This window comes from Mustela erminea, chromosome 8, assembly GCF_009829155.1.
Source record: "Mustela erminea isolate mMusErm1 chromosome 8, mMusErm1.Pri, whole genome shotgun sequence".
Classification (NCBI taxonomy): domain Eukaryota; kingdom Metazoa; phylum Chordata; class Mammalia; order Carnivora; family Mustelidae; genus Mustela; species Mustela erminea.
Window position 1 is genome coordinate 85,796,336 of NC_045621.1, and position 14,117 is coordinate 85,810,452.

At 45.8% G+C, this 14,117-nt stretch overlaps 1 protein-coding gene and 1 pseudogene across 9 annotated transcripts in view; one reads left to right on the forward strand and one right to left on the reverse strand.

Moving 5' to 3' along the window:
* The window catches only part of LOC116597895, a 69,207-nt pseudogene extending 66,501 nt beyond the window's left edge, over window positions 1-2,706 (reverse strand).
* Window positions 2,707-7,376: 4,670 nt separating this feature from the next.
* The window catches only part of ZEB2 (zinc finger E-box binding homeobox 2), a 131,845-nt gene continuing 125,104 nt past the window's right edge, over window positions 7,377-14,117 (forward strand). For 5 of the 9 annotated variants that reach the window (XM_032356189.1, XM_032356190.1, XM_032356199.1 and 2 more), the window contains exon 1: window positions 10,094-10,235. In XM_032356189.1, coding sequence (XP_032212080.1) covers window positions 10,163-10,235 — 73 coding nt within the window. In that variant the 5' untranslated portion in view covers window positions 10,094-10,162. Of the gene's footprint in view, window positions 7,553-9,088; window positions 9,204-9,672; window positions 9,901-10,093; window positions 10,236-14,117 lie in introns of those variants that run through there. The other 4 variants (XM_032356191.1, XM_032356193.1, XM_032356196.1 and 1 more) reach the window with 4 other exon arrangements.

Below are 14,117 nucleotides of genomic sequence, written 5' to 3' on the forward strand. Positions count from 1 at the left end.
AGGTCACCAGACAATCTGTAGGTACAAACACTTGCTGGTTCCATTTCCCTTTAAAAAGGGAAAAGAAAAAGGTACAGGCCACTCTGAGCCCCCAGGCTGATGTCCAAATGGCCCTTTTGGTGGTTTTGACCTACAAGGAGTTTGGAAGGAATTCTCTGAGAAAGGAAACAATTAGGGGACACTTGGAGTGTTTTGAGGAGTCAAAGAAAACAACAACAACAAAGAGCCATCAGTATTGGGATTAAAAATCACAATAGTTTTTTTCCCCTTAGCATTTGCATCGATTTTTCAGCTTTTGCACCAAAAAGAAAATCTGGTCTTGTGGATGTTTAAGAGACTAGGGATTTCATTTTCCATTTAATAAACTGATTTTCTCCGCCACTATAGGTACTTGGAATTAGCACAAACCCCAGGATAACTACAATTCCAAAAGGGAATGTTCAGTTCATTATGAATGGTCTTACAGCAAATAATGCTCTGACAGCCAAATTCCTGGTCTCCAAATTTGTAAATTTGCCTTTTTTTCTCACAATTCTTACTCAAGACTGCTTCTGAGCTTTTGCACATTTAACCCTTATACTCAAAGACAGTATGTTACTAAACAACATGAGAAACTTCAAGTTTATACACTTGGATTAAAAGAAGTCTGATATTTATAACCAAATTATGACCATCTTGAATACAATAAATTAACTGCTGAATGAACATAATAAAGAAATACTGTATTTATTCTCACATCGATGGCTATGCATCCCTTGATCAGGTCTAAAGAATCATAAACTAGCTATAAATCTTATGATGTTTTCCATTTTATTTCTTCACTTAATGACAAGGCACTCATTTCTCAATACAAAAATTATGAATGATACTAAAGTTAAATAGTTGTTTTTAGTAGTCAAAATTAATTTATACTATCTTTAATTGATCTGTATGTTCCGTGTTATTTTTTCAACTTTCCATTATAACAATAAAGCTATATTGTAATGACATTTCATGTATTAACTTCATTTAATTCCCGATAAAAACCCTAAGGAATGAACACTATTAGCATATTCACATTGTTGATAAGCAAACAAGTTTAGAGTTAGTTGCCTGTAATCATACAGGTAGTAATCTGCACTGCTAGCATCAGAAATAGATCCTTCAGACTTCAACTGACACAGGGGCATTAAGATTCCACGGACATATTTGCATGATCATTTTTAAAGGACTTTAAATCAGACTATATATTAATAAGTAAAAAAATGAAAAATTACCTTAAGTACCATGTCTTATTTGTCAATTATCTCAGTGTTCCACTTTTTGACCTGTATAAATAGACATAACCAAAAAAATTCAATGATCAAATTCCAATAAGAAAAATATGGTGCATAATCAGTGCTTATCTCTGCATTTGGAGAGGAGAGTGAACTGATTTTACACAGGGTATTGTTTTTCCTAATTAACTAGTTTTGTCACATATTTATATGCTATTGCTACATAAGTGGTTTACAAATTGTTAAGAAGTTTTATGGCTATCTAGAAAGAATACTACAACTTAATAAACTTACACAAATGCTAAAAAGAAATTTTACATTAAAATGTTACTTTGTTTCTTTGTCCTAAGAGAATTATTAAAAAAAAAAAACACAGCTAAAATCAAGCATTAGATATGCAAATATGTGTTCAGATCAGAGATACCAAAATTATTCAAATGATTAATTATTCATCATAAAATGTCAATTAATAATTATGAAGCATAAAAGGCATCTTTCTAATGCATCTTTATTTTTCTTGGCCTAAAAAGCAGCTTAATATACATGTTCAATTGACTTCTAACAAGTTCTAAAAATGCAACAAAGTAAACAAATTGTAAACAAGTGCAAACTCTGAATTTCAATAAGTGAACACAAATGTGCTCAAAAATGAATGAAAGGCAAAAAAATAAGGAAAACAAAAACACAGCCACATTCATGACATAAGCAGCCCCGTGTTCACTCACCTGCTAGGTAATGGGGCAACCTGGCCAAGAAACCAACCCAAGGACTCAAGTTGTGAATTTGTTTAGCAAGTACAAATAAACTTGTTTCTCTCTGAAGTAGGGTGCTTTAGGAATTTTTTATGCTTTCTGAATAAACATTAAAAGATAAATCAGTTTCAGTTTCTTTAAATTACCTATCGTAATTTCTAAAGTCTGTTAAGTACTGCCAAAGTTTCATTGTAAATGAGAATTTTTTCACACTGTTTTACTTATAAATTATTTCTCTTTTTCAAGTATTATTATTTTTTTCCAGGAAGATTGTATCTTTTAAAAAAAATCAGTTTGAGCTGATATGATTCAGGATAAGAAACCATTTGATTACTAAGATATTGATTTATATTTATGATTATGATTTACTTTTCACTGACACCTGGTGAACTTGCTCTCTGATGACCCAGGGAGTTATTTTAGTTAAGGCGTCCCTGACCTCCTGCTGGTAGATTAATTACATATTAAACACTGTGTTTTCAAAACTAAATGATAAATCTGGACACATAAAGGAGGCACAAAAGAATCAGAGCGAGAGCGAGAGCCAGAGAGAGAGGGGATGCTAAGAAACAAAACAAGAGATTGCAAAAAGAAGATAATCAGATAAAAAGAAAGGAGAATGTAGAAAATGCAATTGGAAAAGAATTTCAAGAAAATAAGGATAAAGGACAGGGAGGGCTGACAGGAGGGCAAGAGGGAGGGAGGAAAGGAAGGATTTTTGGTTTCTAATTCCCTGGCGAAGCTGCTGGCGTCCGCGCCCTTAACGCCACAGCCTTCCAAGTTGAGGCGAAAGCCACCTCCTCGGGCCTGCGTCGCATCCAACTTACTCCAAGTTTTCTGGTGACTCCTACAGGGCCCCTTTCCGTCCCCGCCCCCCCCTCCCCTGGAGAGATTGACAGTCGCGTGGAGGAGGCTTTTCCAGGCACAGCCTTTCTCATGGTAATCAGCCCCCAGCATCACCTCCCGGCTGCGGCCGCTCCCGCTCCTTGCGCAGCTCGCGGACCCCGGGGACCGGAAACAGGGCGGCGGGCGGGGAGCAGGCTAGCTAGCGACCCAGGTCAGCTGACCCGGCGGCGGGGCGGGGGTCGCGGGGTTCCCGGGAGGGTACGGGTCTGGGTAGGGCGGGCGAGCGGGCGAGCGGGCGGGGACCGACACCCCCCCCCCACGTGCTCCTCCGCCTGTGCGGCGGGGCCTTACCCTGAGATCGAATGGAGGGACCGAAGCTGGGGGCGTGGGGGACCGAGCGCGCCGAGAATTGGGGGCGACAAGCAGACCTGTTTTGCATCAATAAATTAAGACGCTCATTTGAGTCCTGAAGTTTGCTGGATCCTTTCAGGGAAGACGTTGGCAAAAGCACTGAAGCCCAGATTCAGCCTTAACTTCAAAAAATAAAGGAAAATAAAATAAAAAGAACCCCTCAGCTGGCCGCCCTGCTGGGGCCAGGTGACGTGCGTGATTCCACAGCCCGCGGGCCTCACAGCAGGGATGTTAGGGTGGGTCTGAGGTTCTCTAGTCCTGTTTTGATTTTGTTTAAGAGGGTTTCTCAGAGAGATGCTCCTGATTTTTTTTTTTTTTAAATAGATTTTCCCCTCCTATCCTAGGCTCAACTCCGAATGGATTGGATTGCAAGTTTGCACGTGAGAAAACCGTTTGGCTTGACTTGGACCCCTGCCGCCCCCCACCCCCTCCACACACACCCCAATCCAGGGGTCTCCCTTATCACCCTTTGCTTGCAACTCTAAAAGAAGTTGCCCACCTCCTGCGTAACAACACAGGGTTGAAATAATTCCTCTAGATGAAAGATCAATTCCGTTTCAAAACGAGAATACGTTTTCTTTTTTTTTTTTATTTTCTCCACATGGTACAAAATAAACAAAATTTGCTATAAAAAAATATTCATTAGCTGGGCCAAATTCGAATTCCTTCCACAGCCTGCGTGTTCAAGGGCAGAAACATTGTATCTCTTCGGGCTTCTGGGCCGGCGAGCGGAGCTGGGGGCTGGCGCGAGGGGTGGGGGAAGGGGGGGGCGAACTGCTGTGAAAGTTGGGGAAATTGACAGATTGAGAGGTGAATTGGGGGACAGGCACCAGATCCTGGCTGAAGGAAATTGGAAAACAAAAGTGCATCTTCTCACCCTGCCTGGGTGGAGGGAATCCTGAGGGAGGCAGTTTATTTTACTGAAAGAAATCCTAAAGAATTTTTTTTCTCCCTCCAATGTCGATGGCAATATCATTTCAGATTTACTTGTATCTGTTGTTTTAATCCCCTTCGTCTGCGCTAATCTCGAAATGGATTATTAATGGGGAAGAAAGATCGGGAAGGAGCGATTCATTTGCAGGACTTGTTTTTGCTGTGTGAGGAGCCGAAAGCACCAGTCCTCTCTCGACTTTTCCCTGCGCCCTGCGCTTATGCATCCCGCTGATCCCACGATCCTCATTGTCCCCGACCTGGCCTTCGGACTAAGGGAGTGTTCGGAACAAATTTATATTCGGCTTCCTCCGATCTCACCGCCTCTGCGTTGGTGGGAACTCTTGGTCAAATGAGGACTAGAGTGCCAGGGGCGTGCCAGGCAGGGGCGGGGGGCAACCTACGTGCGCGCTCACCCCTCTCAGAGACCGTTCCCTTGCCATCATCCAAACATACACCTTAATGGGAACCTGAAAGATTGCTTTTTTTTTTTTTAAACCCCAAATCAAATACTCGAAAGTCGGAACTCCCAGTCCTAAGTGTTGGGGCTGCCTCCTGCCACTTCAACAATTACTGAGCCCAGAGCAATCAGATGATTAGGTGTTTTTAATGGAAATACTCGAGTCTCTCTCTCTCTCTCTCTCTCTCTCTCTCTCTCTCTCCAGCCAGATCCTAAGTAACCTGACACTAATATACATAATAAAGACAAGTGATTTGTTAGCCCTTCCCTTGGACCCTTTGACCTGAGGTTTTGCTAAGAGTGTCTGCGAGTGGAACCATCATCCAATGACTACCTGGGCTAATGCAGTGAGTGGGATCTTGACTGGAATCAGTCCTTGCAATGAATGGAATCCTTCTTCCATGGGAATGGAAGTGGGGAGACTGAAAAGCAAACTTCTAGAGAAAGCTGGATTCCATTTTTTTTTTTAATAAAAAGGAGGGGAAAGTGGGAAGAGGAAGAAAAAAGGACATTAACAATATAGAGAAATCTCAGAGGAGGAATTTGATAAATCATACATAGATTTAGTATGTACTATTACAAGTAATGTAAAACATAATATTTAAAATATGTCTGGTCCATATTGGAAATCATTAATTTTCCTTTTTTTTATAATTCACTTTTAGACTGATGATCTTGAATGCGCCTCTTCTATAGGTAAATTATCTGTAATGGGGTGGGGAAGAAGATTAATTTATCTAGTTATTCTCATTGTACTACTCAAGTTGGGAGAGAGGTGAGTCTGTAAACAACTGTGAAAATTTACTTGCTTGCAACTTAAAGTAAGAAGTGGCTGTGGTCATGCTGGATAGCTTTTGCGCGCCCCCCCCCCCATACAAAATACAAAGACATGCACCTCTGGGAGTGTGGATGTGACTACCCCTGTGGTGGCTTTCCCCTCCTCTGAGTACAATTGCAAGTGACTCCTGAATTCAAAGTCTTGCTTTAGGCACACATTCAAAGCACAATTCAAAGCAGTTTATCTTAATATAAGTAAAAGTCTGGTGTTGGATCAGGGTATTGTTTGTCTCAGATTTCATCAGACTGAAAACAGGGGGCTGTGACACTAACAATATTAAAGCAGAAAAGCTGGCGTGAGGTTGTTTAGTCCTCTTTAACACCTCCACCTTTACCTTTGCTAGAAGTCCAAAGGCTGTGTGGGACTAGAAGTTTGTGTTCTGAGGTTCTCAAGCACTTTCACTCTTCAAAAAAAAAAAAAAAAAAAGTCTCACAGTTCTTTAAGAAATTGAGCCTGAACCATTGGAGGCTAAGAGATTTCTTCCTTTTCCGATAAATGCCTGTGCTCAGCATCCTCAAATTTGGCTGTCTTTATTTACTTCTATATTAGTTCCAATTACGTGCAGTGTAAACCAGCTTTTTGATTAACAAAACAGCAGAGCATTGGTTAAGAACACTTAAACTTCAAAAAAAATTCCCCTGGGAAGTGGGCTCTGAATTGGTTAATAATGTGCAGTACTTGCTAAATTGCTGACTTCCAGATGTGGAAAATATCTTTCTTGTTTAGGACCTATGTAACCTGATTGGATTACGACAGAAGCGTCACGTTGGAAGCTTTTGAGTGATTATTTAATTAACCATACAGTAGAAAGCTGTATTCTCCAGGAAATCCCTTCCATATTTACATAACCAATCCCTTCAGAGCAAAGGTGGAGTCTTTTCTTTTTAATTTTACTTTAATTGCAATATCAAAAAAATATATATCCCAAAACTTAGACCCCATACCGTTTAATATTATGCTCTTCCTTCCCTGCTAAGTTCCTCTATGGCCTTTCTCCTTTTCTTCCTACACACACTCCCTCAGTTTGTAGTGAGGTCTCCGTGAGATGTAGAGGGATTCAGAGATCAGTCAACCCAGTGCTCTATGTTAATTTACTTAGAGACCCTTTTTTAAAATGCCAAACTACTTTTTAGTATTGGGATCTAATCCAGAAATTCACCATACACACACCCCAACACACACACCCTAAGAGGCAATTCACGTGCAGTTTTTTTTTTTTTTTTTCTGGCTCTGCCATCTAAAAAGAAAAAAATAAATAAATAAGAAAAAGGGCAAAGAATTTAGTTCCAGAAGACGTGCTGAGAAATCCACACAACTTAATGTGCATCTCAAATCTGGTCATTAGAAATATCTGTCTAAGAAGAGGCGATCAGGATTGAGGACCCGGGATCTTTCCCTTTAACTTTCGCCCCTAAGAGTTCTCCAGTTCTGTGAATGGTGTGCACCGCTTTCCGCCCTGTACTCTGTAGGATTTAGTGATGAGGATAATGATGCCAAAGGCTTGACGGGGGGGGGGGTGGGGGGGGGGGGGGGGGGGGGGGGGGGCGTGGAGAAGGGAGGGAGGGAGGGAGGCGAGAGGGAGGGAGAGAGGAAGGGAGGGAGGTGGAATTTCATTTCTTCCACTAAAGCGTTTGCGGAGACTTCAAGGTATAATCTATCCCAGATCCTTTCCCAGAGAGAAACTTGGCGATCACGTTTTCACATGATGCTCACGCTCAGGGCGCTTCAATTATCCCTCCCCACAAAGATAGGTGGCGCGTGTTTCAGGGTCTCTCCTCTCTCTCCTACAGAAAAGAAAAAGAAAAAAATGTCATTAGAAGAGGCGTAACACGTCAGTCCGTCCCCAGGTTTGTGTTTCCTGGAGTGGCCGAAAGAGATCAGTTCTAACCTGCTCCGCAGGAATAACGGTCCTGCCTCCCGACACTCTTGGCGAGGTTTTGTACAGTTTGCTCCGGGAGCTGTTTCTTCGCTTCCACCTTTTTCTCCCCCACACTTCGCGGCTTCTTCATGCTTTTTCTTCTCACCATTTCTGGCCAAAACTACAAACAAGACTTCGCAGGTAGGTTTTTTTTTCCCCTTTTCTCTCTTTTTATTCCTTTTTGGTATGGTCATCCCCCACCGTCCTTTTATGATTTTTCTCCTTTTAAGTGGGGATGTGAGTCTGAAGTGAGAAGGAGTGTCTGTGGGCAGGAATTTCAGGTGGGTTTAGCTCCTTTATGGCAAGCTTTTCCCAAGAGTGACTTCTTCGATTTCTCTGGCACTCCCGCTGTCTCTCCTTCCTTTTCTCTCCTTTTTCCTCACCTAGATAATTTGCCCTGTACCTGTCCATTCAGGTAACCAAAGGTGCCCTTTGCTACCTAGCCTAGGAAAAGTTTTATTGAGAACTACATGATGGAATGAAAACTCTTCAAGGGGAGAGATTCTGCTCTATTTTTGCATCTAGTTCCAATTCATTGTATTCAGCAATTAAAACTTGGCAAATACCTGTTAATAATTACAAAACTTGATCGATACAAACCTACCAAATTCAGGGGCAAGTCTTTCTCTTAGATATGGCAGTGCATCCTCTCCCACAGGAGAAGGCTGTTTTCTAAGCAGAAAGTTGCCTGTTTTTGTCTGCTTAGCGAGTTTCATTTCTTTATTTTATTCTTTGTGTGTGTATGTATGTGAAGTAACACCTCACTTCTGTGATGATAAATAAAGAAGTGAAAGTCCTCATGGAACTTGAGTCGTTTACCAAAGTGTATGTGGGGGGGGGGGGTCACTACAGCTGGGAAGAAAGCTGCTGTCAGGATATCAGAGTTTTAAATTGAGGGTAACTTTTGAAATTGTATTTTAAATGGCAAAGTCTTACAGACATGGATTTAACAGGACACACATGCACACACATATCCCATTCCATACTTTGGCACTGAAAAGTCGAGAGAGATAGCTGGAGTTCCCAGGAACAGTGATGTGCCCGGCTAACATGAATGTGTTTAGCTTTCACCTACTTATATATTTTACATGCTCCCCCTATAATGATGAAGGCAAGATTACTAACTCCAGAGTTAGAAATAACAGGCAAAGATAAAGTTTACAGCACAAATGCCCTGTCTCTCCCTCACACGCACACATGCTCATAAAACTAGCAGCTTACTTTATTAAACATGTATTTATATGCAATCGTGTGTAAGTCTCAGCATGAATACAGACAGGCCAGCTGTTTCATCCCAGACACTTGTGTGACCATTTCCTTATTTCAGGATTTTTCCCAACAATTTCCAATCAATAGGAGAGCCAAGAAATGACAAAATGTGTCAAACTTAAAAGTCACCCACTATGCCTAGGTTAAATTCAAGGTGCTTTCTAAATCATCCACTTCCCCTTCTCTACGCACAGCACCCCCCCCCCACCCCTCTCAGCAAATGTGTGGAAACTGATACTCACTTTCCAGGTTTTCTGCAAAGCTTCTAGCACAGGAGACAATAGGTGCGGGGCGTGGGGACTGAGTGTGCTCGGCAGAGAAAGGGTTAATGGCCCTTGTGTTACAGTTTGCATCTGTTACATCTTTTATAGCCCCTGTTTAAACTAATCCTCGAGGCACAGCATCTTCCCAACCTCCACCGAGTTTCGGGATTCTCCTCCTCTCCTGCCTGCCTCCGAGGTTCCCCTTCTCCAAGTTTTGACAGTTTCAGCTGAAAAAATGCAGCGCCTCTCTCGATTTTTAGGTACAAAAGTTTGGAAGCCAGAAAGGATACGATCATTTAGTACAGCTTAAAAGTGTTGCCGTAGCGGTTGGACTTTCTCTTTCCTTTCTTGAGGGGATAAAAAATTTTTTTTTCTACTAGAACTATTTAAGGGAACCAGTGTAAGGGAGCATGTGTGTGAATGAGGTGGGGGAAAATACTTAAGTAAATATTGTCAAAGTGGAGGGGGGGTGGGGGGGTGGGAAGCGACAGTGTCCAAAGAGGCTTATAATTATACTTCTTATTTCGGCGTGAAACGGGAAATCTTAATTTGGGGGCGGGGGAAGGGGGGGTAGGTAGAGACAGTGCCTCGATAAACTCCGAAAGGGGAGGGGAGGGGGCGCGGGGCGAGTGGGCTTCCTATAATTACTATTATCAATTTGCCCGAGTGTGCTTCATCGGGGGCTGTTTCGCGTTGTTTGTTTGTTTGTTTCCTCTGGGGAATGGGGTTGTGGGGGGGGTGGGGTGCGACAAGATGAGAATGAAAGAAAGCCTCGCCTCACCCCAAGTTCCCGAGCCGGGCTGAGGACTTTTCCGCGGAAAGGGTCCGCCTAGCCCTGAGTCAAGCAGCCTTACTGTACCGCTGTGTGCATTCCCTCATACGGTCAGGAGTTATGACTCATTTTGAAGATGTAATTCTTGTCTCTCTGATCCCCTCGCGGGTGCAACACACCAAACAGTAACAAACACAAAGCGCCTCGGGGCCAAGGCTGGGGGGTAGGGGGCGGGGAGGGGGCCGCCGAAGTTTCGCTTTGGCGTTGGGGGGCGCGGATGGGTGCTCACCGGGGCCCTGGCCCGGCTCCCCTGGGCGGCCCGCGCGCGTTTCAATGGGCGCGGGCGATGCCCACATTGTCGCTGTGTTTGGTTGCTAGATCGAGCCTGCGTGCTGCCGAAGCAGGGCGCCGAGTCCATGCGAACTGCCATCTGATCCGCTCTTATCAATGAAGCAGCCGATCATGGCGGATGGCCCCCGGTGCAAGAGGCGCAAACAAGCCAATCCCAGGAGGAAAAACGGTAAGAAGCGGCCCGAACCAAACTTTTCCGGGCCACTCCGCGGCTCGAGACCCAGGGAGAAGGAGGGGGAAAGGGAAAGGGAACCGAGGCGGCGGCGGCGGCGGCGCCCAAGGGCTCGCGGGCGAGCCTCTCTCCGTGGCCGACGCCGGAGCCCGGCGCGCGCGGCGACTGGACCCAGGGAGTTGGGGAAGTGCCGGGCAAAGTGAGCGGGGGGCGCCGAGGGGCTCCGAGCGCCGGGGTCCGGCGGGGGCCCCGCGCCCCTACCCCCGCCGCCCCCTTGCGCCCCCGCCTCCGCCCTCCTGCTGCCTCCGCCTCTCGCTCCGCTAGCGCCCGGTCCGCCGGGTCCCCGGCCGGGCTGCGGGAGTGTCCGGCAAGGGTAGGGCGGGGGCCCGGTCGCCAGGTCGTGCAGGGTCCCGGGGCGGGGGCGGGGGTGGCAGAGGAGCTGCGAGGGCGGGAGAGGGGGCCTGGGGCTGTGCCTCCGCAAGGCTTAAAGTTTCTTGCCGGAGTCTCGCGGCCGCCGCTCCGTAAGCCAAGTAACGGTCCGCGGGCAGCGGGGCCCGGCCGGGCGCGCCCGGACCCTGGGTGGGAGGGACTCGGCCGGCCCTGCGCGGGTCCGGCAGGGTCCGTGCGGGCTCGGGGGTGGGTGGCTCCTCTCCAGCGGGCTCTAGCCCCACGTCGGGGACTCGAGGGGTCGAAGAGAGCGGGGAGACTTTTCTGGGCAGTTTCTACATGGTCAGGAGGAGCCCGTTATTCAAGCTGAGTCAGGAAGGAGGAAGGAGATGGGGGTGTGAGGGGGACCCACAGACCAGAGGTGGGAGATTAAAAGGGTGACTGTTAATAAGGTCTATCTTGGAGAGAGGCAGAGAAGGGATGAAGGAAAGGAAAGAGAGAAACAGAGAGACAGAGAGAGATCGACCCCCCCCCCAGGTATTACCCCCAAGAAAATCGTGGGAATAAAAGAGAAAAGTGATTGGCAAGAGCGCAGAAGGCGCCTGGGGGAGGGGAGAGAGCTGGGGACCAGAGAGGGTGCTGGGGGGAGCTGACAGAGGATTCTGAGTTTAAAAAGAAAAACCAACCCCCCAAAACAAACAAGCGAACTAGCGCCAGCTCAGACTGGGAAAGGAAACTTCTCGCTCCCCTCGATCTCAGCTTGATCACCCGGCACGGGGCCGCGTTGACGCTCCTGAGCTGGACGTGGGGACGCGGCGCCGGCCCGGCCTCCGGCCTCCCGCAAACCCAGCCCGCACCTCGCGGGGACCGCCCGGCCCACTTGGAGCAACTTTCCTCTAGAGAGGACAATTGTGCGCGCCCCCGGCCTGCCCCGGAGCTGCGCGGCGCAGGGAGGGGGCGGCTGTGGGCGCAGTGTGGGGTTCGGGAGAGAGAGAAAACACAAAGAAGAGAGAATTTTGATTAGAGACAAGTGATGCTTCTCTCTCTGTCTCTCTAGGTTGTGGGGTGTGTGTGTGTGTGTGTGTGTGTGTGTGTGTGTGTGTCTTTTGCTTGTTGTGGTAGAGGTGTCGAGCCATATGGGGGAGTGAAGAGGAATTTTGGTCAGAAACTGTTCGTTACGTTATCCTCCCTTTTCCCTTTGTGCTGCCTTTGATCTATTTGCTTGGCTTAGTATTACAAAAAAGGGGGGGAAAAGAAAGAAAACAAGTACGATAATATATTCCGAGCTCCTTCCCCAAGATCCAATTGAGGCTGCCTCTTTTTAAGTCAGTCTTTCCTCTCTCTCTCTCTCTCTCTCTCTCTCTCCCTCTCTCTGTCTCTGTATCTCTGTCTCTCTCTCTTAATTTAATTTTTTTCTTCATTCTGGTATCTGGCATTATTTAAGGTGGTCCTTACACAGGAGACCTCCCCTTCTCCATCTCTGGGTAATTTAGTAGACACTAAAATTATACCTAATGTCCCCCTCTCCTCTCTTGTGTTTCCTCTGTTCCTTTTATTAAATGTTGGTTATTGATTTTCTAAAATCAATGTCTGTTGTGGGGCTTTTTTCCCCCTCTTACAAGTATCTAAAGCACGGTGCTGATCAACTGGATAACAAAAGCTTTGTGTCAAGGAGGCTTTTTTTTTTTCTTATGTTAAACAGTCATTTTTTGAGAGAGAGGGAGAGAGAGAGAAGAGACCGAGATATAAAGCAAGGTTCCCAGAAGTGTTCTTTTGCAGAAGAGACTGTTTAGAATGTTTGTTTCTGCTTTCCTGCCTCCTCCCACCCCCTTTGGGATTTTGCCACCGATGACCAGCCTGGCCCCGGCAGTGAGGTCAGGCCAGAGCCCAGGTCTGTGGAAATAGAAAGCTCCAAGCTTCCTGGGAACCTTAAGGGGGTGGGGTTGGTCGAAAGGGAGGCCTGCTGGGGGCTTCGCAGGTGAAACAGAGTGCCAGGGAGGTGCTCAGCCATGGACACTGCAACCATTTTTCCTCCGCCCAGCCACTAACTTGGGAGAAAGAAGCCTCAACACTCCGAAATGGAAAGTTGAATTGCACATTTTAAGACATTTACCTCAGACCTTGCACACTTAACAGCAAGCCTGTCCGTTGCTTACAGCTTCTCTAACTTTGACTATTACCTGTCTCTTTTTCCAAATAATCTGTGGAAAAACAGGCTGTGAATTGGTTGCTTGTCAGTGCTTTTCTTTAGGTTTAATCTGACTGAGCAATGCCCTGGTTTTGAGAAGCAGGTAGAAGAGTTTTCTTCCCCCTTTTTCATTTTCTTTCTCATCAAGCACATATCCAATGCCTTTCCCTTTGGGGATTGCCAGGATTTATCTGAACTGAGTGGATTTTTCTTCTTTCCTGGATTCATGGAAAAGATGTCACTTTTGAGCTTGTGTCTTTGCTGATAACACTAAATATGATGATGCTTATCAAAATCATATAGAAATTCCTGGAAAGGAATAATGGCAATACTAATCACAGAAGTAAGAAGCTGCAAGGAAAAAAAAAAAGATGGTCATCCAGGAAACTAGAATGGCACGTTATATAATTTTAATGAAGTCAACAACGTATATATAGATGAAGGCGACAAGAAGAAAAACATGTAAAGCAGGTGTGTGTGTGTGTGTGTGTGTGTGTGTGTGTGTGTGTTTGAAAGGCTGGTCAAGAATGTGGGTCGAAGATGATGCTGTACACAATTATTAAAAAGCAATGGAGAAGGAGGCAGTTTGAGGGAAATGTGCAAAGAGAGAAACAAGAATCTAAAATCCAGCCTTCAAGATTCTCAGGCCAGCAAGATGCTTGGTAAAGACAGTGCCAGGGCCAAGTTAATCCATAGCTGACAGTCTCCTTTCCCCCACATGGAAAGGATGAAATCTCTTCCCAGAAAGTAAGATGTGCAGGAGGAAAGGGGGAGAGGGGTGAGGGGGAAGGAGGCAAAAAGCAAGTTGCCGGCAGACAAGAATGTGTGTCGGTTTCAAGAAAGTTCAGTCAGATGATCTTCAGTCGCCTGACTCACTTTGTAACACTTTCACTGAAGCTGGAGAGGAGGGGGAAAACCCAGCCCCCCTTTTCCATTCCCCTGATTATACCCCACTATCTCCACACAGCCTTGGAGTCAGAAATGAGCACTTGGAGCAGGAGATGCCCGGCTGTTGCCTGCCACTGGCGGCCCAGTTGTAACTTACAAAGTTTGTTGCTTTAGCCCTTGATTCGGGCTCTGGCTCCTGGGGATGCTCCTGCTTCCCTCCTGCCTCCTGTGGAGCCTGGGAAGATGGGCCAGCCTCCCCAGCCCACTGCCTTCCAGCATCAGCCTCTGAAAAATCGCACATAAACATGCAGGTTGTAACAAAAATCAAATCCGGAGACTGCGTGTTTCAGAAAAGGGAATGAAGTTGTCTTTTAAATGAAAACTGAATTAGGAGTGAAGGGGAAAAGGAAATGGAA